Consider the following 25,503-nt stretch of genomic DNA (forward strand, 5'->3'; position numbering starts at 1 on the left):
GGGGGCAACAGCCTAAGCAGGGAAGCCCAGACTTCCCTCTCCCCAGCCACTTCGTCTAGCTCTTCCCGGGGGATCCCGAGGCGTTCCCAGGCCAGCCGGGAGACATAGTCTTCCCAACGTGTCCTGGGTCTTCCCCGTGGCCTCCTACCGGTTGGACGTGCCCTAAACACCTCCCTAGGGAGGCGTTCGGGTGGCATCCTGACCAGATGCCCGAACCACCTCATCTGGCTCCTCTCGATGTGAAGGAGCAGCGGCTTTACTTTGAGTTCCTCCCGGATGGCAGAGCTTCTCACCCTATCTCTAAGGGAGAGCCCCGCCACACGGCGGAGGAAACTCATTTCGGCCGCTTGTACCCGTGATCTTATCCTTTCGGTCATGACCCAAAGCTCATGACCATAGGTGAGGATGGGAACGCAGATCGACCGGTAAATTAAGAGCTTTGCCTTCCGGCTCAGCTCCTTCTTCACCACAACGGATCGGTACAGCGTCCGCATTACTGAAGACGCCGCACCGATCCGCCTGTCGATCTCACGATCCACTCTTCCCTCACTCGTGAACAAGACTCCTAGGTACTTGAACTCCTCCACTTGGGGCAGGGTCTCCTCCCCAACCCGGAGATGGCATTCCACCCTTTTCCGGGCGAGAACCATGGACTCGGACTTGGAGGTGCTGATTCTCATTCCGGTCGCTTCAGACTCGGCTGCGAACCGATCCAGCGAGAGCTGAAGATCCCGGTCAGATGAAGCCATCAGGAGCACATCATCTGCAAAAAGCAGAGACCTAATCCTGCGGTTACCAAACCGGTAACCGGTTTAACAGAGGGAGATGACGGCAAAGACACCAGGGGGCCGTATGCTCAATGATTTATTTTATATATATATATATATATATATATATATATATATATATATATATATATATATATATATATATTTGTATGTGTGGGGAAAAATCACAAGACTACTTAATCTCTACAGAACTGTTTCATGAGGTGTTCCCTCAATCGTCAATCTCCTGACGATTGAGGGAACCCCTCATGAAACAGTTCTGTAGAGATGAAGTAGTCTTGTGATTTCCCCCCCCCCCCCACATACATATTGCGCTCTACCACGGTATCGAGCACTATTCTCTGGATAATCCTATTAAGACATATATATACATATATATTATATATATAGTTAATACATATATATAATATTAACAAACAATACTACTAAACAATAGAATGGAGTGTGTGACCAAAATACAAGAGTGTGTGGTGTAAGACTATGTGTGTAATTGATTGTCGTGTATTACCGTGATGTTGAGGAGAGCGAGAGGAGGGACAAAGCAGTAGGACAGTCCGTGAACAGGCAAGCGGGTCGAGGGTAGGAGCGAGGCAGCGTAGTCCGTGTCGGAGTAGGGGGTCCAGGATCGAGGAAGGCAGTCCTAATCACAAACGCGGAATGACAAGAGATCACAACGGGGAGACTCAGGAAGGCACTGCGGGAGAACAAACAAGGACGTCAGACACGGAAGGAAAACGCAGAGAGAAATAGAGAGAGAGAGAGAGAGCATAAGGCTTAGGCTTACGGTACACCATTCAGACACTAAGTTCCCGCCTGGATCCCTTGGTCCAATGGTCCTTTATAGCAGTGGTCCCCAACCTTTTTGTATCCTCGGACCGGTCAACGCTTAATAATTTATCCCGCAGCCCGGGGGGTGTCCTTTTTTTTTTTTTCTTCTTTGTCATGAAAAAGGGACGTTTTTGTCATGAAAAAAGGAGGTTTTTGTGGTTGGTGCACTAATTGCAAGTGTATATTGTGTTTTTTATGTTGATTTAATTAAAAAAAATATATATATGTACCCCCTTCCGCCCGATTGTAGCTGAGATAGGCGCCAGCGCCCCCCGCGACCCCAAAAAGGGAATAAGTGGTAGAAAATGGATGGATGGATGGATATATATATTTTATTTATTTATTTATTTTTTAATAATAAATTCTTCTGCGGCCCGGTACCAATCGGGCCAAGGCCCGGTGGTTGGGGACCACTGCTTTACAGAGTTCCCTCTCATCAGGTTCAAGTGCGCTGATTGCGGATCGCTCACAGCCTTAATGGCATGTGGGCTCATTGGAAAGCGCCCACAAATTAAAATATATTTCTTCAATGAAAAAAGGAAAGGCATAAAAAAAAAAAAACACCAGCAGACACAAAAACGCATCAATTTAGTATGTTTTTACAGCACCTTTAAATCATCCAGCAACTATAAAATTATAAAATAGTATTGCTGAACAGTCAACATGTGTAATACTTTTTATGTCTGACAGTCCATTTATGTTGACAAGGATACATAGGATGACGGATTGTCTTTGTTGCACTATCCCTTCTGTTCTCAAAGCTGTGTGCGTACTTTTCAAAAGTACTGAATAAAGATGCAAAATAGTGCCTATGGATTAGTGATCAGTCTTGATAGATCACATTGTGTGTGCTGAGCGATTATATTTGCATTTTCTCCTTGCAGTATTGTGGGTGTTCTGATGATCAGCATATATTCCGCATGTTCATGAAGACAGCCACACTAAATGGAGTACACTCCTTATTCTGCTCAGTTAAAAGACGCAATCCTCTGCACACGGGTTTAGAAGATCAACTTTTTTTGCTCGTGTTTTAGTACACGCAAGCCTTTAGTAGAAAATGCCCCTAATGTTTGCATTTATGTGAAAAGTAAAATAAAATGTCACCTGTACATTTTGCCGTTCAATTCCCTGTTAGAGAATGTTAACAAAAGTTGACCTGTGAAGTTTTAGCTTTGTCCTAAAATTTCACCCAATTTTTTACATTTATATTATTTATTTTAGTTGTACTTCACTGACAAGACTAGTTGTACTGTACTGTAGTTATGACTGAAATAACTCATGAAGACTATCCATCGACTACTTATTTACTTGGGGCGGTATAGCTCGGTTGGTAGAGCGGCCGTGCCAGCAACTTGAGGGTTCCAGGTTCGATTCCGGCTTCCGCCATCCTAGTCACTGCCGTTGTGTCCTTGGGCAAGACACTTTACCCACCTGCTCCCAGTGCCACCCACACTGGTTTAAATGTAACTTAGATATTGGGTTTCACTATGTAAAGCGCTTTGAGTCACTAGAGAAAAGCGCTATATAAATATGATTCACTTCACTTCACTCTTGCATCTACTTGTATCTTAAAGGCCTACTGAAACCCACTACTACCGACCACGCAGTCTGATAGTTTATATATCAATGATGAAATATTAACATTGCAACACATGCCGATACGGCCGGTTTAGTTTACTAAATTGCAATTTTAAATTTCCCGCGAAGTATCCTGTTGAAAACGTCGCGGAATGATGACGAGACGTCACCGGTTGGAGCGGACATGTTCTCCCAGCATCGCTCACGACTAAAAGTCATCTCTTTTCATCTCATAATTACACAGTATTCTGGACATCTATGTTGCTGAATCTTTTGCAATTTTTTCAATTAATAATGGAGAAGTCAAAGAAGAAAGATGTAGGTGGAAAGCGGTGGATTGCAGCTGCCTTTAGCCACACAAACACAGCCGGTGTTTCCTTATTTACATTCCCGAAGGTGAAGCTTTACAATGGAACAGAGCGGTCAAGCGAACATGGATCCCGACCACATGTCAACCGGCAGGTTTCGGTGAGAAAATTGTGGTAATAAGTTGGCTCTTACCGTAGACATGAGCGGAGCTTGCGTCCACCTCCTCCCACCAAGACACTGGCGGTCACCACACCCGTGGCCACACCCCTCCGACTTTCAGGTACCATATAATCTCACTAAAACACTAGTAACACAAGAAGCAGATATGGGATTTTCCAGAATTATCCTAGTAAATGTGTCTAATAACATCTGAATCGCTCCCACTGCCCTCGCCTTTTTTTTTTCTTTCTAGTCCTTCACTCTCACTATCCTCATCCACAAATCTTTCATCCTCGCTCAAATTAATGGGGAAACCGTAATTTTCTCGGTCCGAATCGCTCTCGCTGCTGGTGGCCATGATTGTAAACAATGTGAGGATGTGAGGAGCCCTACAACTCGTGACGTCACGCGCACATCGTCTGCTACTTCCGGTACAGGCAAGGCTTTTTTATTAGCGACCAAAAGTTTTGAACTTTATCGTCGATGTTCTCTACTAAATCCTTTCAGCAAAAATATGGCAATATCGCAAAATGATCAAGTATGACACATAGAATGGACCTGCTGTCCCCGTTTAAATAAGAAAATCTCATTTCAGTAGGCCTTTAAATGACAGGACACTGAGACACTCAGAATACCACCGTCACTTAGTGTAAAATGAATCGCACAAACTACACAATCAAGGAATTCCAAAAATGCCTGCAACGTGTTTTTTATGAAATTGTTCCATTACCCATACCACACATTTCAGAATCCTTTTCATACCAAGTAAAAGCACAGTACCACTAATACCGATACTTTTTACTTCAACATTTTCAAGATTTTTGTATGATTTGCCTTTGTTGATTAGGGTTTTAATAATAAAACATAGGGAAATTATGAACGTATTTGTCTATAATTTAAGAATTCAAACTACAAAAGCACATCAAGAGCACAGGCTTCGCCAGGGCCTATCCTCTAATTATAAATAATTATTTAAAAAATATAAACCTGAATCCAGAAAGAGATCCCCAAAATGCAATCACTTGTTTTTTTATCCCTTTTCCAGTAAATGTATAACCTCCTGGCGAAGCTAATTCATCAAATGACAAATGAATTTGGTGTTTATTTTGTCGGTACGTCGCTTCAAAACTGACTGTAATAGAGTTCACTGTCTCATAATCAGTCTCAGCACATGGTTCCATTTGTTCTGTAGCAGAATTAAAGGGGAACATTATCACCAGACCTATGTAAGCGTCAATATATACCTTGATGTTGAAGAAAAAAGACCATATATTTTTTTAACCGATTTCCGAACTCTAAATGGGTGAATTTTGGCGAATTAAAGGCCTTTCTGTTTATCGCTCTTTTTGCGATGACGTCACCGAGGTAATACAGCCACCATTTTCATTTTCAACACATTGCAAACACCGGGTCTAAGCCCTGTTGTTTTCAACAATTTTTTGGAACCTTGGAGACATCATGCCTCGTCGGTGTGTTGTCGGAGGGTGTAACAACACTAACAGGGAGGGATTCAAGTTGCACCACTGGCCCGAAGATGCGAAAGTGTCTGCCGCTAGACCCCCATTGAATGTACCAAAGTGTCTCCACATTTTACCGGCGATGACAGACATGGCACAGAGATGTATGGATAACCTGCAGATGCATTTGCAATGATAAAGTCAACTGAATCACAAAGGTGAGTTTAGTTGATGTTGTTGACTTATATGCTGATCAGACATATTTGGTGACTGCCAGCTAATCGATGCTAACATGCTACGCTAATCGATGCTAACATGCTATTTACCGGGGGTGCTAAAGCAAACAAGGCACAGAGATGTATGGATAACCTGCAGATGCATTTGCAAATATAAAGTCAACGAAATCACAAAGGGGAGTTTTGTTGATGTTGACTGCCAGCTAATCGATGCTAACATGCTATTTACCGGCGGTGCTAAAGCAGACATGGCACAGAGATGTATGGATAACCTGTAGATGCATTTGCAACTATATTACGTTTACTTACACCCACTTTTAATGCGATAAAAACACTTACCAATCGACGGATTTAAGTTGCTCCAGTGTCACAAGATGCCAGAGTCTTGATCGTTTGGTCTGCACATTTCACCGGCGATGCTAACGCAGCTATTCGGCCATGCTATGGCTATGAATAGCGTCAATAGCTATTTGTTCAATAGCTTCAGTTTCTTCTTCAATACTTTCATACTCCAACCATCTGTTTCAATACATGCGTAATCTGTTGAATCGTTTAAGCCGCTGAAATCCGAGTCTGAATCCGAGCTAATGTCGCTATATCTTGCTGTGGTATTCGCCATTGTTTGTTTGTATTGGCAGCACTGTATGACGTCACAAGGAAATGAACAGTGTCTTGGCAGAGAGCGAAAAAAAGGCACTTTCAAGCTTTTTTTAGGGATATTCCGGTTCCGGTAAAATTTTGAAAAAAACTTAAAAAAATACAACAAGCCACTGGGAACTGATTTTTATTGTTTTTAACCTTTTTGAAATTTTGAACCCTCGTGGTAGTTATCCACTCTCTTTGTCTCTGTGGGTGGAGGCGGGGAGACTAGCATACACACACACCGAAATAAGTTTGGCATTGTAGTGTAAAAATAAGGTAAAATAGTAGAAATGATCCAGATCGGCTATAAAATGTAATCTCTTGTTCCTTATCCCATTTCTGACATTTCCCTGATAGTTTCATTAAAATCCGCCCCGCAACTTTTTGAGTTACAGACCGTAGCAATCACGTACCACCTGGCAGAGGTAAACGATACAAGAAAATAAACAACAAAATAAAAACAATGTTTTTTCTTTATTACATACAAATGTTTGATGAAAATTAAATACAAAATGATTAAACAAAAGTAAAACTACTTTTGGCTATCATTTCAAATCACTCAGCTTTTTACCCTAAAAAAAACTCCTTTTGTTCAATGATTTATTCCCTGAGTTTGCACACAACATAATAAAATCCAAATACCAGGCACTAAACAGCAAGTGCAATTTATAAAATAGTGTGTACTAATAGAGGACGTGTTGCGTGCTAGTGAAAAGTGGTCCAGACCGCCTTATTTAAATGAGTCTTTAGCGTGTACTATAAGTGATATCACCACGGAGCCACTCTCATTCACTGCACATTTCCTACCCGTGACGTTTTGCTATTTTCTAAACATACAGGAGACAAGTGCAAATTTTTAGGGGCCTTTTAGAAGCAGTCGTGCAGTACATCTACATTGAGACCACCGTCTTTTCTTCATAATTTTTTTTAACCGCTGAAAGTGCATGGAAGGGAGACTGCACCTACTCCGCTCAAAACGCAAGAATGCTTATTTTAAGTATTTTTTTTCATATAAAAATAGTTCAATAATATATATTATCTGTGGAAAAAAACAAATGCAAATAAAAACAACTAAAGGACACCGAAACGTATTAATTTAATTTGCTTTAATCATCCCCTAAAGTCCTGCAGCAGATATACAACTATAAAATGATGTTGCTGAATAGACAATACTGTATTTCCTTGAATTTCCGCCTGCTGCGCTAATTAATTTAAAACATCTTCTCACTCCGGCGCTTACCAAAGGCATGCGGTAAAGGTAAGCATGGGCTAAATATTTTAAAACCTCTCCTCACTCCGGCACTTACCAAAGGCATGCAGTAAACATTTGAGTGTGATGTAAGGATACCATCATGAAAAGCACATTTAATTAAAAAAAACAACATTATGGTCTTACCTTTACTTATAAATGAAGTCCATGCCAGCTCCTTCTGATCAAAAGCATTGATAACTTGTTTATAGAAGTCTTCCTTATCTTTCTTCAGTTTTAAATGCCTCTGTGTCTCGATTCAGATCTTCCTTTATTACCTCCTGCTTTGATTGAAAGTCCAGTTTAGAAAACTGCTATCAGGCCGCTGCTATCAGTTAGCTCGGGTGCGGGCGACGACAGAATTACCCTCGGACAACTCCCCCTCCCGTTCTGCTTCGTGGGTGATCTCTTTATCCCACCGCTGTGTTATTGTATAAATAATACACTGGGTATTTAGGACTGGAACAGGCTTTATTTCAGCCCGGTTGTTTACATAGCCAGCATAGGAGTGTTGCATCCTAAAAGGTCCGTCGTACATCCCCCGCGTCATATCCGTTTCAGCACATATAACGTCACTCATTGTCACTTCTTCTGCAGCCGAGAAGTCACAAGAAGGATCACTAGCGCCCTCTACCACCAGGAGGCGGGAATTATTTAATGACTCATATTTGACACACGCAGCTATGGTATATTAATAAAACATAGCTGCTTACTGTTCTTTTCAATAGCTTGGACCTGAAATCCGACTGAATAGCTCTTAATCTTCTTCCCTTTATGCGATTTCAAATTACCGGTATTGAAATCAGCCTCCTCCATTTTCAAAAATGATGACAGGGGAAGTGTCACTCGTGACGTCACGAGTTTGACCCGGCGGTAATACTAAGCATGCGCTAATTATTTTAGGAAGCGAATTTGACCCGGCAGTAATTCAAGGCAGGCGCATACTATATGCCCGGCGGCAATTCAAGGAAATACGGAATGTCTAATAGTTTCTATTTCGACCGTCCAATTTGTTGACACACACACGTAGGACGGATGATTCTCGTCTGTCCATCCTCTGTCTGTGCGGCGCGTGTGGAACTGGTTCTTCCGACACATGCCAAATAAAACGCAAAATAGTGCTTGCAAAACGGTGATGAGTGTTGATAAATTGCATTGCGTGTGTTAAATAATTATATTTGTATCTTCTCCTCCCAGGATTGTTTACGTTTTGATGAACAGCATATATTTTGCATATTAGTGCTATCAAGTTTGCAAGTAATTTAGCACAGTGGTTCTCAACCTTTTTTCAGTGAACATTTTTTTAATTCAAGTACCCCCTAATCAGAGCAAATCATTTTTGGTTGAAAAACAGAGATAAAGAAGTAAAATACAGCACTATGTCATCAGTTTCTGATTTATTGTATAACAGTGCAAAACATTGCTCATTTGCAGTGGTCTTTCTTGAACTACCGTATTTGGAAAAAAGATATAAAAAAACTAAAAACTTGTTGAAAAATAAACAAGTGATTCAATTATAAATAAAGATTTCTACACATAGAAGTAATCATCATCTTAAAGGCCTACTGAAATGAGATTTTCTTATTTAAACGGGGATAGCAGGTCCATTCTATGTGTCATACTTGATCATTTCACGATATTGCCATATTTTTGCTGAAAGGAAAAATCGCCGATAAAGTTTGCAACTTTAGGTCGCTGATAAAAAAAGCCTTGCCTTTACAGGAAGTAGCAGACGATGTGCGCGTGACGTCACTGGTTGTAGGGTTCCTCATATCCTCACATTGTTTACAATCATAGCCAGCAGCAGCTAGAGCTATTCGGACCAAGAAAGCGACAATTTCCCCATTATTTTGAGCGAGGATGAAAGATTCGTGGATGAGGAAAGTTAGAGTGAAGGCCTAGAAAAAAGAAAAAAAAAAGGCGAGGGCAGTGAGAGCAATGCAGATGTTTTTAGACACATTTACTTCTGGGAAATCCCTTATCTGCCTATTGTGTGGGGTGTGGCCACGGGTGTTTTGGCGCCAAAGTCTCTGAGAGAAGTCACGGCAGCTGCAGGAGGATGCTGGCTCCACTGATTTCCGGTAAGAGGTGACTTATTTCCACAATTTTCTCACCGAAAACTGCCGGTTGACAAGTGGTCGGGAACCATGTCCGCTTGACCGCTCTGATCCATAGTAAAGCTTCACCTCCGGGAATTTTAAACAAGGAAACACTGTGTGTTTGTGTAGCTAAAGGCTAAAGATTCCCAACTCCATCTTTCTACTTTGACTTCTCCATTATTAATTGAACAAACTGCAAAAGATTCAGCAACACAGATGTCCAGAATACTGTGTAATTATGCGATGAAAAGAGACGACTTTTAACTGCAAGTGGTGCTGCGCTAATATGTCCCCTCCAACCCGAAACGTTACGTGCACGCGTCATCATTCCGCGACGTTTTCAACGAGAAACTCCGCGGGAAATTTAAAATTGTAATTTATTAACCTTCGTCTTGTGTTAGGGTCGGCACCGACCCGTTTTAGTTTTTAAATGCATAAAAACACCACATACATTTATTTTATTTGCATCAAAGCTTTTTGACTTTGTCAGGAACCTCTTTGTCAACAAAATAAAACATTTTACTTTTTTTCACTAAATTATAAAATCCTCTGGTAGAAATTATGCCCTTAGTGTTGTTAGGGTCGGTTTTGACCCAGTTATAAAAATAAGATGATAAAGCAATGATAAGAGCCAAAACTGAACACACTGACAGCCAGCTCCTCTCCCAATCTTGTGAGCTTTAGTGGATTCTCATTTTACCTTGTTATCCTGTACAAAAACAAACAAAAGACGGACACTAAAAGTGTCACTTTCTGCCACTCTGATTTTGTTTTTTGCGCGCCCCCCGCGACCCCGAAAGGTAATAAGCGGTAGAAGATGGATGGATGGATGGATTTTGTTTTTTTATTAGTTTTGGAACTAGTAATCTATTTCTCATGGTTTCATTTGCTTGATTGGTTGTTGGTTGTTGTTTTTTTGATGTTGGATTTCTGTTGCTTAAAAAAAATACGTTTTAGCCTTTTTCTTGAAGTAAATATATGTGGGTCGAAATTGACCCGTAACACCATAGATGTTACTATAGTTAAAATTCTTAAAATGAAAAAGTAAATAAAACACATTTATTTAAGAGATGTGTTCCAATACCCCTTAGTAATAGTTAAGTAACACAACAACCTTTTTTTTAATTTATATGATTCTCTTGAGGTTCGTTTTACCATTTTAAAAAATTGAAATCGAGGGTTATACTGACAAAAAAAGGCCCAATGGCCCAAACCAAAAATATTAAAACCAATATTTTCAAGGATAAGGAATCCTAACGAGGTAACCAAGAGATGAGAAACAAATTGGATGATAGATAATTGTTTTTAGTGTATTTTACAGCTGATTTAAGACATGGGTCAAAACCGACCCGTTAACATAAGAGATGGTAACAGAAAGCTAACACAAGAGGAAGGTTAAACTAAAAAGGCCGTATTGGCATGTGTTGCAATGTTAATATTTCATCATTGATGTATAAACTATCAGACTGTGTGGTCGGTAGTAGTGGGTTTCAGTAGGCCTTTAAATGAAACTGTCAACAATATTCTGATATCTTTTCAAAACGAAGCAGAATAGTAGATGACAGAATAAAAGCAGGTCCTTGAGACGACGCCGGCTGGGCTGCAGGTTTCCCTTGGCCTTGGTTTCAGCTTTGTGTGTGGTATCAAGTTTGCATGTGTTTTAGTACACTCAAACCTCTAGTAAATCCAGCCCTTAGTATCAATGCTATCCATATTTAGATCTATTTGCCCTAGAATCAAAGTTATCAAGATGTGACTTGATGTGCCAAATCATATCAAACATTTACATCATCATTGTAAAATTTAATTCTTATTACAATGTAGAGTAGTTACCTACTTTTGTGTTTACAGCACCTTTTTTTCTTTTTTTTGTCTTGTATAATAATGCGGAAACAAGTCTTTTTGTGTATTTTGAATTAAAGGCTACAGAAGCCTTTAAAAATAGTACATCACTACCAGCCCACTCCCCAGAAGTCAGGGGCTTTTTTTAAAAAGTTTTGTTGCAGCCTTCAATGTGTGGTTTCATAAGAGATTTTCCTTAGAAGTGTTGCGAAAGCCTTTCCCTTTGTGTATATATACTCGTTGAATAATAATTAGGAAATATATTTTGAAAAAAACATGACATTCTAAGCACACATAAATATTACCATGACTGCAAAAATGTAGCAAAACATAATAGAACACCCACGCAGTCACGGGGAGAACATGCAGACTCAAACCTCATTTATGGTGAAGCCTATACCAATCTAATACTTTAATTGCACTTGTTAGACAATAAGGGTGGACTAAATACTAATATGGCAAGATATTGCTATGCTTTTTATAATGTTGTAGTAAACATTATTAAAGTCGATTTTTATTTTTACAAAAGATACTGTATAGCAGGGGTCCCCAAACTATACATAAATGTATATATGTATATATATATATATATATATATATATATATATATATATATATATATATATATATATATATATATATATATATATATATATATATATAACTGACCTCACTGGGGCTCAACACCCCAGTGAGGTCAGTTGCAGGGAGTGGCGCGGGGAGACGTCCCCGCGTAGCCACTGCCCCCCCACCGCGAGGTGTCCTGGCTTGGGGGCGAAACATCAGTGAACGGTGGCACCAGCTGACGACCCTGCAGCTGACCTCGAAGTGCACTGGAGGAGGTGCGACAGGCAGAGATGCCTAGCAGTTAGGTCTGTACGTATTAATTAATATATATATATATATATATATATACACATACATACATACTGCATATATACATACACAGACATATATATATATATATATATATATAGGGCTATTCCTATATATACATTTATATATATATATATATATACATCTCTCTCTCCCTCTCTCACGCTATGTATATATATATACATATAGAGAGAGAGAGAGAGAGAGAGAGAGAGAGAGAGAGAGAGAGAGAGAGGTATATAAATATCTCTATATCTATATGTGTATGTATGTATATGTGTGTGTGTGTGTGTGTATATATATACATACATACTGCATATATACATAAATACATACAAAGACATATATATATATATATATATATATATATATATATATATATATATAGGGCTATTCCTATGTATACATTTTTATATATATATATATCTCTCTCTCCCTTTCTCTCTCTCTCTCTCTCTCTCTCTATATATATATATACTGTATATATATATAGCGAGAGAGAGGTATATAAATATCTCTATATATATATGTGTATGTATGTATATGTGTATATATATATATATATATATATATACACATACGTATATATACACATACGTATATATACACACACATATATATATATATATATATATATATATATATATATATATACATATACATATACATATGTATACATTTTGTTTTGTTGTACCTCTCTTACCCTTTACAATTTCCTGTGTCTTTTTCTTTTTTTCTTGATATCCTCTTATTCTCCAGTCGAACTGCACTAAACACAAAATACATCAAAACATTTACTAAAGTCTAATAGAAATAAGGCATCAAGAGACATATTCCACACTTATGAAATATATATGGGCATCTATATCAACAATATGATATGATGAGGTTATTTGTTTTTTTGTTATTATGTTTTTGTTCTGTTTGACCAATTTTACTTCATTACTCCACTCTACAAAATAATAAAAGTATGAAATAATTTTGCTTATATTGCATCAGATTAATGTCAGTATCGGCCAATATTCAAGGCTCTAATATCAGTATCGTACCAGATATGGTCTTGAGTTTGACCCCTGTGATGTAGACAATCAAAATACTAATTTATATTGTGATACAAAAAATGTTGTGAAGTCCTTGCCAATACCCAGCCCTACAATACAAGCTGTACACTGACTACTCTTAAGTATAATCATGTTCAATTTGCTTTCTATATTGTTGTCCCCTAAAAATATACACTATAAGGAAATGTGAGTATAATAGTGTGAGAAACTTTAATGTCATTTTAGTTGTACTATTATCTTTAGTCCAGTGGTTCTCAAAACTTTTCTCTTCAAGTACCACCTCAGTAAAAACTTGGCTCTCAAAGTGCTACCATAAAGACCAACATTAAAATGCAGTAGCATAGTATGTCCAAGTGGTCATCAAAAACAAGTATATTTAATATGTTTGGCCCCCGTACCATTACACACAACTTAAACAGTAACACTGTTTAATTACGGCAAAATAAAACACTGTACTTTTAATGAAGTGATTATTTTGCCTACCACTAAATGCGTACCACGGTTTGAGACTCAATGTATTAGTCTTATTGTTTTTACTTACAGTCCTTAAGCAACACTTTACTATAATATGTTTTGTACGATGGCACTGCAAATATGTCATATCCACACTTTTTGACCTTTTTTTTTAACAGAAGTGACCAATCTAAAGTTGCATTTATTCATAGAGCATAGTTTCTAAAAAAAATAATACATGAATTAAAATGTTAATATTTAATGTATACCGTATTTCCTTATATAGTATGCGCCTGCCTTGAATTACTGCCGGGTCAAACTCTCTTCGCAAAATAATTAGCGCATGCTTAGTATTACCGCCTGGTCAAACTCCTGACGTCACGAGTGACACTTCCACTGTCATCATTTTCAAAATGGAGGAGGCTGATTTCAATACTGGTCATTTGAAATCACATAAAGGGAAGAAGATTAAGAGCTATTCAGTTGGATTTTAAGTCCAAGCTTACATCACACTCAAATTTTTACTGCATGCCTTTGGTAAGTGCCGGAGTGAGAAGAGGTTTTAAAATAATTAGCGCATGCTTACTTTTACCGCATGCCTTTGGTAAGCGCAGTAATGAGAAGAAATTTTAAATGAATTAGCGTCCCGGCGGCAATTACATTAATTAATTTTAATTTTACTTGCAGTATTACTGTCCGTTCTGTTTGTCCGCCACTTGCTGACGTTTGCCAACATTTTTTTTCCAGTTAAAAAGTACTTTTCAGTCCTCAAGGTTTCTTTTTGGTTCCAACACGCTGGGGAAGTGGTGATTTTTGTTGACACCACACACGTTGGCATCTCCTTCAACGTAAACATGGAAGTGAAGACAAATCTGATTGGCCCAAAATTTGCAAGGCATTTTGACGGGATTGGTTGCAAAACATTGCAAAATCCTGGGGGGGTGTGATTGTCTTTTTTTTAGGGGTGCACGATATTATTTTTTTTCAAGCCGATACCAATAACTTCCTGCTTCCCAAGGCCGATACCAATGACTTACTTGTATTTATTATTTTTATTGTTGTTTTAAGTGTAGTTTGCGCACACTTGTAATAATAAGAAATATTTAAAAAGTTGGAATTGATAAAGATTTATCCTGACAAAAGTCGGTATATTCAACCGGTCGTCCTGCACCGTCGTTTTCATGATGAAATCGAAATTGCTTTTATTGGCAATGAATGTTGAACACACAAGAAATGTGATTAGGTAGACTGTGCTCTCTTTGTTCGATCCAAGAGGCGAGAGAGCGCCATTTTAGTATGAAAACGAGGGAAAGACTAAAGAACATAGAGGACATTAGAAGAGTAAAGAGATGATGCAACCAGCTGCCACTTCAGCGACACCAGAAAAGTAAAACGCAACAAAAAAATGTTTTTATACATAATACATAAAGCACACATATGATTGCATTTCAGGTGGCTAAGTTTTGATGTGTTGAGGTGTGATGTTTTTCCTTATTTTCGTGGCACGTTTGCAGAAGACTTGGTGCAAATAGCACGCCAAAGTGTCTTCTATTTTGGCGTAAGAGAAAAGGGGCGCTTGATTGACTCACCAGCACAGTACGGGTAATCTCGCCTCTTGGAGCTTTATTTTTTTTTTTTAGGTGTTTTTTTTTTAATGGGTTATCAAAGCTTTTTTTTCCAATGTTACAGGTTTTTTTCCGCGTGACGTCATAATTCCTCATATCGGCCCGATTAATTGTCGGTCCGATATTTATCGTGCACCCCTAGTCTTTTTTTTCATCATCTTTTGACGATGTATATGTTTTTGATGATGGTGTTTTCCTCCTTCCTTTTTTCTTCTTCTTGGTCTTCATAGGTCCCATTACAAAGAAACACTCTGATGATTTAGGTGATAATGACCGCGCAGCAGACGAAGGTATTTTCTACTAACAAAATGGTTTGCATGAATTACAAAACCAATGCCCCGCCCCACCCCACCCACCTCCCTCCTCCACATATTTTCATCTCCAATTCTTGCCTTTTTTTTTTTTTCTTTTTTCTTTTTTTTTGAGCTATGGACATTTTTTTTCTTGTGAAACTATTTTGAGGCTGAATATGTTTTATCTTTTCAGCTTTCTATTTTGAAGTTTACATGTCAAAATTGTTGTCTTTGACAATGTAGATTGTCTGTTCTTTCTTACTTTTTTTCTATGTTGCATCCTATGTTGGCAGTTTAGTAAATATGAATCACAACCGTGTTTTTGCATGGCACCCATGATCTATTTTATTTGAAATATTAAAATGTCAATGACTGGCTAGCACTCAGTGCAAAATGATGTGGAAATTTGAGGCAATCGTACTGTAAATAACAAGTATTGATGAAAACTCGGTCTGTCCCAATCTGATATTGATATCAATCTGATATCAGCAAAAAAATCAGTTTATTTTACTTACGTCAGGGGTGTCCAAAGCGGGCAATTCGCGGCCCACAGGTAATTTTTTGAGACACTAGTGATTTAGGGCTATATAAGTAAACATTGATTGATTGATTGATTGATTTTTTAACGGCCCCACGACACATTGTAAAATTACTATAAAAAAAAACCCATAAAAAGTGTTATAAAAGAGCCAACAGGTAAAATGTAACAATAAAATGTTGCAACGTTGACTCTCATAACACAAAGCTGCCATGCAGGCTGTTTGTTTCTTTAAAAAATAATAATGAATCAAAATCAATGACATTATGAATTATTGACCTATTCAAGGCTCCAATAACGTCACATTAAATATTCCACTTTGAGATATTCTTTGGGGAAAATGTTGCATGTTTTGTGTATGCTATGTTTTTTTTTTTAAATTTGTTTTAAAAAGGGGCCTAAAACAAACAAACAACAATTGAACTTATGATCTGAAGTTGATCTGGAGGTTATCGTGTTAAAAGTTAACAGTTAATAAAATTTATAATTTACTTTTTAACACTTTAATGAGTAGGACCTTTTTGGATCCCCGATAATTGTCGTGTAATTTGTTTTTAAGTGTCATTGCTAAATAATAACAATAATGAATTCAAATCAATGTTGTTATGAGTTATTGACCTTTTCAAGGCTCCAATTATTACATAATCTCAAATATTCCACTTCAAAATTGTATTGGGTGAAAATATTACACATTTTGTGTTTTTTCCATAAAAAAACAGCTTTTTCTTCGACATAAAGAGCATACAACTTTAATATTTAATAACGTTATATTGACAGATAGACCCAATGTTGATCTAGAGATGTAAACCTTGAATAATAATACAAATAATAATACTGAATAATGACACGTTTTTTTATTATATTTTTTTGACTAAAACCCTTAGGTCTGAGTGGAGGCCCAAATGTATATTTTTTGTACATATACAGTGGGGAAAAAAAGTATTTAGTCAGCCACCGATTGTGCAAGTTCGTCCACTTAAAATGATGACAGAGGTCTGTAATTTTCATCATAGGTACACTTCAACTGTGAGGGACAGAATGTGAAAAAAAAATCCAGGAATTCATATTGTAGGAATTTTAAAGAATTTATTTGTAAATTATGGTGGAAAATAAGTATTTGGTCAACCATTCAAAGCTCTCACTGATGGAAGGAGGTTTTGGCTCCAAATCTCACGATACATGGCCCCATTCATTCTTTCCTTAACACGGATCAATCGTCCTGTCCCCTTAGCAGAAAAACAGCCCCAAAGCATGATGTTTCCACCCCCATGCTTCACAGTAGGTATGGTGTTCTTGGGATGCAACTCACTATTCTTCTTCCTCCAAACACGACGAGTTGAGTTTATACCAAAATGGATACATGGGTGATACAGCAGAGGATTGGGAGAATGTCATGTGGTCAGATGAAACCAAAATAGAACTTTTTGGTATAAACTCAACTCGTCGTGTTTGGAGGAAGAAGAATACTGAGTTGCATCCCAAGAACACCACACCTACTGTGAAGCATGGGGGTGGAAACATCATGCTTTGGGGCTGTTTTTCTGCTGAGGGGACAGGACGATTGATCCGTGTTAAGGAAAGAATGAATGGGGCCATGTATCGTGAGATTTTGAGCCAAAACCTCCTTCCATCAGTGAGAGCTTTGAATGGTTGACCAAATACTTATTTTCCACCATAATTTACAAATAAATTCATACAATGTGAATTCCTGGATTTTTTTTTTCACATTCTGTCTCTCACAGTTGAAGTGTACCTATGATGAAAATTACAGACCTCTGTCATCATTTTAAGTGGGAGAACTTGCACAATCGGTGGCTGACTAAATACTATTTTGCCCAACTGTATTGTATTGGTTTTTAACATAAGAAATATCAAAACGGCCCCAGCTTGCTTTGATTTTTCAGTGTGCGGCCCTTGGTGGAAAAAGTTTGGACACCCCTGGCTTACGTCTAAAAATATCTGTTATCAGCGCTCAGATTGAAACGGTCCTGCATTGTGTTTACTTGTGCAAAGCGGGACAGTTAGTTAACATCTAAATGTTCTCCAAAAGGCACACAAGATTGGGCTTTTCTTTACATTTTAAAAATAATTTAAATAAAAAAAATAGCACAGATCTACACAATACTGGAAAAAATGTCAATAATAATTTACTTGCTTGGAGGCAAGTGTCGAGAACATTTGACATGACGACGGTTTGTTGTGATTTCAAAATGCAGACCGTAGAGGAGGCAGCGTGCATGTAAAAAAGTTTTTAATGTACTAACTAAAAATAAAACAAAACCTATAGAAAAGGCACTGATTCATTCGGATGGCTATTCATGACTGAAACTAAAATAAACAGGCTACATAAAATAAACGAAATCAGAATGCTGGACAACAGCAAAGACTTACGGTATGTGTGGAGCATGATGGCATCCACAAAGTTCATCCGTACTTGACATGACCATTGACAATGAATAAGGTCCTGACGAAGAAAAGAAACCAGCTGCACAACACACAACACGGACAAAAGGTGCGGGGACTAGCGTTTAAATACAAAGAAACTCAAAATAAGGCCAGGCCGTGACACCTAGGTGGCGTTACTCACGGATGATTTCTTTTCACATGCATGTTCACATTATATATAATATATCATACAGATACAAACCCCGTTTCCATATGAGTTGGGAAATTTTGTTAGATGTAAATATAAACGGAATACAATGATTTGCAAATCATTTTCAACCCATATTCAGTTGAATATGCTACAAAGACAACATATTTGATGTTCAAAGTGATAAACTTTTTTTTTGTGTGCAAATAATCATTAACTTTAGAATTTGATGCCAGCAACACATGACAAAGAAGTTGAGAAAGGTGGCAATTATACTGATAAAATTGAGGAATGCTCATCAAACACTTATTTGGAACATCCCACAGGTGTGCAGGCTAATTGGGAACAGGTGGGTGCCATGATTGGGTATAAAAACAGCTTCCCAAAAAAGGCTCAGTCTTTCACCAGAAAGGATGGGGCGAGGTACACCCCTTTGTCCACAACTGCGTGAGCAAACAGTCAAACAGTTTAAGAACAACATTTCTCAAAGCGCAATTGCAAGAAATTTAGGGATTTCAACATCTACGGTCCATAATATCATCAAAAGGTTCAGAGAATCTGGAAAAGTCACTCCACGTAAGCGGCATGGCCAGAAACCAACATTGAATGACCGTGACCTTCAATCCCTCGGACGGCACTGTATCAAAAACCGACATCAATCTGTAAAGGATATCACCACATGGGCTCAGGAACACTTCAGAAAACCACTGTCACTAAATACAGTTGGTCGCTACATCTGTAAGTGCAAGTTAAAGCTCTACTGTGCAAAGCGAAAGCCATTTATCAACAACATCCAGAAACGCCGTCAGCTTCTCTGGGCCCGAGATCATCTAAGATGGACTGATGCAAAGTGGAAAAGTGTTATGTGGTCTGACGAGTCCACATTTCAAATTGTTTTTGGAAATATTCGACATCGTGTCATCTGGACCAAAGGGGAAGCGAACCATCCAGACTGTTATCGACGCAAAGTTCAAAAGCCAGGATCTGTGATGGTATGGGGGTGCATTAGTGCCCAAGGCATTGGTAACTTACACATCTTTGAAGGCACCATAAATGCTGAAAGGTATATACAGGTTTTGGAACAACATTTGCTGCCATCTAAGTGCCGTCTTTTTCATGGACGGCCCTGCTTATTTCAGCAAGCCACATTCAGCACGTGTTACAACAGCGTGGCTTCATATAAAAAGAGTGCGGGTACTTTCCTGGCCCGCCTGCAGTCCAGACCTGTCTCCCATCGAAAATGTGTGGCACATTATGAAGCGTAAAATACGACAGCGGAGACTTTTGAACGACTGAAACTCTACATAAAACAAGAATGGGAAATAATTTCACTTTCAATTAGTTTCCTCAGTTCCCAAACGTTTATTGAGTGTTGTTAAAAGAAAAGGTGATGTAACACAGTGGTGAACATGCCCTTTCCCAACTACTTTGGCACGTGTTGCAGTCATGCATTTATAAGTTAATTATTATTTGCAAAAAAAATAAAAATAACGTTCATGAGTTTGAACATCAAATATCTTGTCTTTGTTGTGCATTAAATTGCATATGGGTTGAAAAGGATTTGCAAATCATTGTATTCCGTTTATATTTACATCTAACACAATTTCCCAACTCATATGGAAACGGGGTTTGTACTATGAGGGAATAATGAACAACAACTCAATGATGGAAGTGACAAACTTGCAATCCCACAATATCCAGATTGTGGACAAGATGCTAAGGCAGCCAAGGAAGCTCGTTCAATTTCCTTATTAACCACATCATTGAATGTTAACACTTTTGATCACAATTATAGTCCGAAAAATAACACAGGATCCGATTTGAATGTTTTGTGTTGCCCTTAAAGTCGACCTGTGCTCAGGGACTTACTTCCTGAGTTTGCAAACAAAAACAACTAAATATTTTGTGACAAGAAAACTTTTCAATCCAATAATATACTGTAGTATCGGCCATATACCGATATTATACTTAGTATCATTAATGTCAATATTGGTATCGATCTGCCCACCTCTGTTAAAAATCAAGAGCTCTTGGTTAGCATGGTTTATTGTTTCTTACTGTGTTTAGTGTAGCATGTTCAGCTATTCTTTGCCCTCCAGTGATAATACTACTTGGTTATTTGCCACCATGGAGGTAAGGATTGCTGACTTAGAAGTGGCTTCTCACTGAGGAGGGATGTTAGCCGCTAGCTGTCACAGTCGTCGAAGTTATCCTTAACATGCGGTATCTCGATATAACGGTACAGTAATATTAAAACCACATTTATATCAATGATATTGTCTATATGCACAACATGATGATAACTATTATTATTATTAATATACCCATAGCAGAGCAAGAGCTTTGCTATGGGATTTCTCAAATCGATTGAGAAATGGAAACGTTGGGTATTGATTGACGCCGGTGGGGTTCTGCCCGGGGCCCAATTTTCGATAGGACAGCCACTGAAGAGAAGAGGATGGCTGTCATGATCTAATTGGCTGCAGCTGGTGTCTGCCATCTTAGTAACGACGTTCAATTAACTTCATGTCAAACAAACGCTTATTTCGGACAAACGTTTGGAGCTATGCATATTCCAGACAAAACTGTCAGCACCCGAAGACTTTAGGCCAGGGGTCACCAAGGACCAGATGAGTCGCCCGCTGGCCTGTTCTAAAAATAACTCAAATAGCAGCACTTACCAGTGAGCTGCCTAAATTTTTTAAATTGTATTTATTTACTAGCAAGCTGGTCTTTTTAATTCTAAGAGAGACAAAACTCAAATAGAATTTGAAAATCCAAGAAAATATTTTAAAGACTTGGTCTTCACTTGTTTAAATAAATGCATTTATTTTTTTACTTTGCTTGTTTTGACTTTCAGAAAGACAATTTTAGAGGAAAAATACAACCTTAAAAAAGATTTTAGGATTTTTTTAACACATACCTTTTTACCTTTTAAATTCCTTCCTCTTCTATCCTGACAATTTAAATCAATGTTTGAGTTAATTTATTTATTTTATTGTTAAGAGTAATAAATACATTTGAATTTAATTCTTCATTTTAGCTTCTGTTTTTTCGAAAAAATAGTGAAATATTTCTTCAAACTTATGATTAAAATAAAAAAAAATATTCTGGCAAATTGAGAAAATCCGTAGAATAAATGTAAATCTTTTTTGAAAGTCTTTTGAATTTCTTTGAAAATTTTTGTTCTGGAAAATCTAGAAGATACTTTGTCTTTGTTAGAAATATAGCCTGGTCCAATATGTTATATATTCTAACAAAGTGCAGATTGAATTTTAACCCATTTAAAACATGTCATCAAAAAGATATATTTATTGTGAGAAATCATTAAGATGATCAGTGTTTCCACAAAGATAAATATCATTAATTATTAATAATAACATAGAGTTAAAGCTAAATTGAGCAAAATGGCTATTTCTGGCAATTTATTTAAGTGTGTATCAAACTGGTAGCCCTTCGCATTAATCAGTACCCAAGAAGTAGCTCTTGTATTCAAAAAGGTTGGTGACCCCTGCTTCAGGGCACGTCTTGGTGAGTTTGATTTAAAAAATTGAGGAAGAAATAGCCGCAAAACAGCCACGTCAAAAACGAGTACGTTTGAGAATTTAAGGGCGTTGGAGTGGATGTGAGATGCTGCAGCGCTGTCTGGCTTCAAGGGCCGAGCGACAATAACAACATCTGACACATGACATAAAAGTGACATTTTCTGAGACAGGACAAATATGTCTGTGTTTTCACCAAAACACATGAAGCTGTTTTTTTTTTCGCACAAGAAAAGTAATTTGGAGCACACTGCAAACTGCACCTTCAGGGGCTTTTATGTCTCTTGAAATCAATCAGGCATTTTATTTAGTTTAATTGCATAATTCTGCACCATTTCATCGGGTAAAGTGTGTGCCTTAGTTAGTTAGTCCAACCAGCCTACAAACCCTGTTTCCATAGGAGTTGGAAAATTGTGTTGGATGTAAATATAAACGGAATACAATGATTTGCAAATCATTTTCAACCCATATTCAGTTGAATATGCTACAAAGACAACATATTTGATGTTCAAACTGATAAACATTTTTTTGTTGTTGCAAATAATCATTAACTTTAGAATTTGATGCCAGCAACACTTGACAAAGAAGTTGGGAAAGGTGGCAATAAATATTGATAAAGTTGAGGAATGCTCATCAAACACTTATTTGGAACATCCCACAGGTGTGCAGGCTAATTGGGAACAGGTGGGTGCCATGATTGGGTATAAAAACAGCTTCCCAAAAAATACTCAGTCTTTCACAAGAAAGGATGGGGCAAGGTACACCCCTTTGTCCACATGAGAAAATAGTCAAACAGTTTAAGAACAACGTTTCTCAAAGTGCAATTGCAAGAAATGCAGGGATTTCAACATCTACGGTCCATAATATTATCAAAAGGTTCAGAGAATCTGGAAAAGTCACTCCACATAAGCGGCATGGCCAGAAACCAACATTGAATGATCGTGACCTTCGATCCCTCAGACGGCACTGTATCAAAAACCGACATCAATCTCTAAAGGATATCACCACATGGGCTCAGGAACACTTCATAAAACCACTGTCACTAAATACAGTTGGTTGCTACATCTGTAAGCGCAAGTTAAAGCTCTACTATGCAAAGCGAAAGCCATTTATCAACAACATCCAGAAACGCCGCCGGCTTTTCTGGGCCCGAGATCATCTAAGATGGACTGATGCGAAGTGGAAAAGTGTTCTGTGGTCTGACGAGTCCACATTTCAAATTGTTTTTGGAAATATTCGACATCGTGTCATCCGGACCAAAGGTGAAGCGAACCATCCAGACTGTTATCGACGCAAAGTTCAAAAGCCAGCATCTGTGATGGTATGGGGGTGCATTAGTGCCCAAGGCATGGGTAACTTACACATCTATGAAGGCACCATTAATGCTGAAAGGTACATACAGGTTTTGGAACAACATATGCTGCCGTCTAAGTGCCGTCTTTTTCATGGACGCCCCTGCTTATTTCAGCAAGACAATGCCAAGCCACATTCAGCTTGTGTTACAACTGCGTGGTTTCGTAAAAAAAAGAGTGCGGGTACTTTCCCGGCCCGCCTGCAGTCCAGACCTGTCTCCCATCGGAAATGTGTGGCGCATTATGAAGCGTAAAATACGACAGCGGAGACCCCGGACTGTTGAACGACTGAAACTCTACATAAAACAAGAATGGGACAGAATTCCACTTTCAAAGCTTCAACAATTAGTTTCCTCAGTTCCCAAACGTTTATTGAGTGTTGTTAAAAGAAAAGGTGATGTAACACAGTGGTGAACATGCCCTTTCCCAACTACTCTGGCACGTGTTGCAGCCATGAAATTCTAAGTTATTATTATTTGCACAAAAAAAAACAAAGTTTATGAGCTTGAACATCAAATATCTTGTATTTGTAGTGCATTAAACTGAATATGGGTTGAAAAGGATTTGCAAATCATTGTATTCCGTTTATATTTACATCTAACACAATATCCCAACTCATATGGAAACGGGGTTTGTAAATTAGTACTTGAAAAATACATTCGACCATGTTTCTGGTGGTGTTCTGTTGGCCGTGGCAGACATTTCCTCCGGTAGGGAAGGGGTCTTAGACATTGGCCGCTGTTCTTTGTGACGAGTTCTGTTCTTTGTCTTTACGGACATCATTTCCCCGCACCGCCAAAGAGGACGTGTCCAGTTTTGTAACTTCTCTGCTGTTTGCAAATGATTTGTTTCTGACTAACTTATGACCTGCAGTGTTTGCATAACATTTTTGGTCTGTTTTTAAAAAAACAATACAGGTGTACTTTATTTTGGCCAAAACAGGGGTAGGGAACCTATGGCTCTAGAGCCAAATGTGGCTCTTTTGATGACTGCATCTGGCTCTCAGGTAAATCTTAGCTGACATTGCTTAACACGATAAGTAATGAATAATTTCGCTGGTAATCATCGTTAAAAATAACGCTCAGAATATAAAACATTCTCATGCATCTTAATCCATCCACCCGTTTTTTCCGCACCTGTTTATTAGAAGTATTTTATTTATTTTTGGTTAACTTCAGAATAACAATGTTATTAATAAGAATAAGGGTTTTATTATACTCTAAAAATGTTGGTCTTACATAAAAAAGGCACACATTTAGTTGTATTCAGTGTTATAAAATATTGTACGGCCCTCAGCCAAAAAGGTTCTCGACCCCCTGGGCTAAAATAAGCCAACTTTCAGTCGTTTTGTTATTAAATTACATTTTCCGTTACATTGAGGGAAAATCACAACCATTTATTTCAACTTTCACTTATTGTTGCAATTTTATCACAACTTCTTTCCCATTTTTTGGGAAAAACTCCTAAAAAAGCTCAAAATGAGGTTGCAAGGCCCTAAGCAGGGGTGTCCAAACTTTTTCCACTAGGAGCCCAATCACAAAAATTCAAAGTATGCAGAAGCCATTTTGAGATTTGTTTATCTTGTAAAAAAAAAATTAAAAAATGCTGAAAACAGATACCGTATTTCCTTGAATTGCCGCAGGGCATATAGTATGCGCCTGCCTTGAATTACTCGCTTCCCAAAATAATTAGCGCATGCTTAGTATTACCGCCTGGTCGTCATTTTCAAAATGGAGGAGGCTGATTTCAATACCGATAATTTGAAATCACATTAAGGGAAGAAGATTAAGAGCTATTAAGTAGGATTTAAGGTCGAAACTTACATCACACACACATTTTTACTTCATACCTTTGGTAAGTGCCGGAGTGAGAAGAGGTTTTAAAATAATTAGCGCATTTTTACTTTTACCGCATGCCTTTGGTAAGCGCAGGAGTGAGAAGAGGTTTTAAATGAATTAGCGCCCCGGCTGCAATTCAAGGAAA

The 25,503-nt window shown here is 38.1% G+C and overlaps 1 protein-coding gene across 3 annotated transcripts in view; it reads left to right on the forward strand.

Moving 5' to 3' along the window:
- The window catches only part of nlgn1 (neuroligin 1), a 115,608-nt gene that overhangs the window by 39,955 nt on the left and 50,150 nt on the right, over positions 1–25,503 (forward strand). For 2 of the 3 annotated variants that reach the window (XM_061883258.1, XM_061883259.1), the window contains one exon: positions 15,433–15,492. The exons of the other annotated variant lie outside the window; for it this stretch is intronic. In XM_061883258.1, coding sequence (XP_061739242.1) covers positions 15,433–15,492 — 60 coding nt within the window. The remainder of the gene's footprint in view (positions 1–15,432; positions 15,493–25,503) is intronic. 3 annotated transcript variants of the gene reach the window in all.

The sequence above is a fragment of the Nerophis ophidion genome, linkage group LG22 (assembly GCF_033978795.1).
Source record: "Nerophis ophidion isolate RoL-2023_Sa linkage group LG22, RoL_Noph_v1.0, whole genome shotgun sequence".
Taxonomy (NCBI): domain Eukaryota; kingdom Metazoa; phylum Chordata; class Actinopteri; order Syngnathiformes; family Syngnathidae; genus Nerophis; species Nerophis ophidion.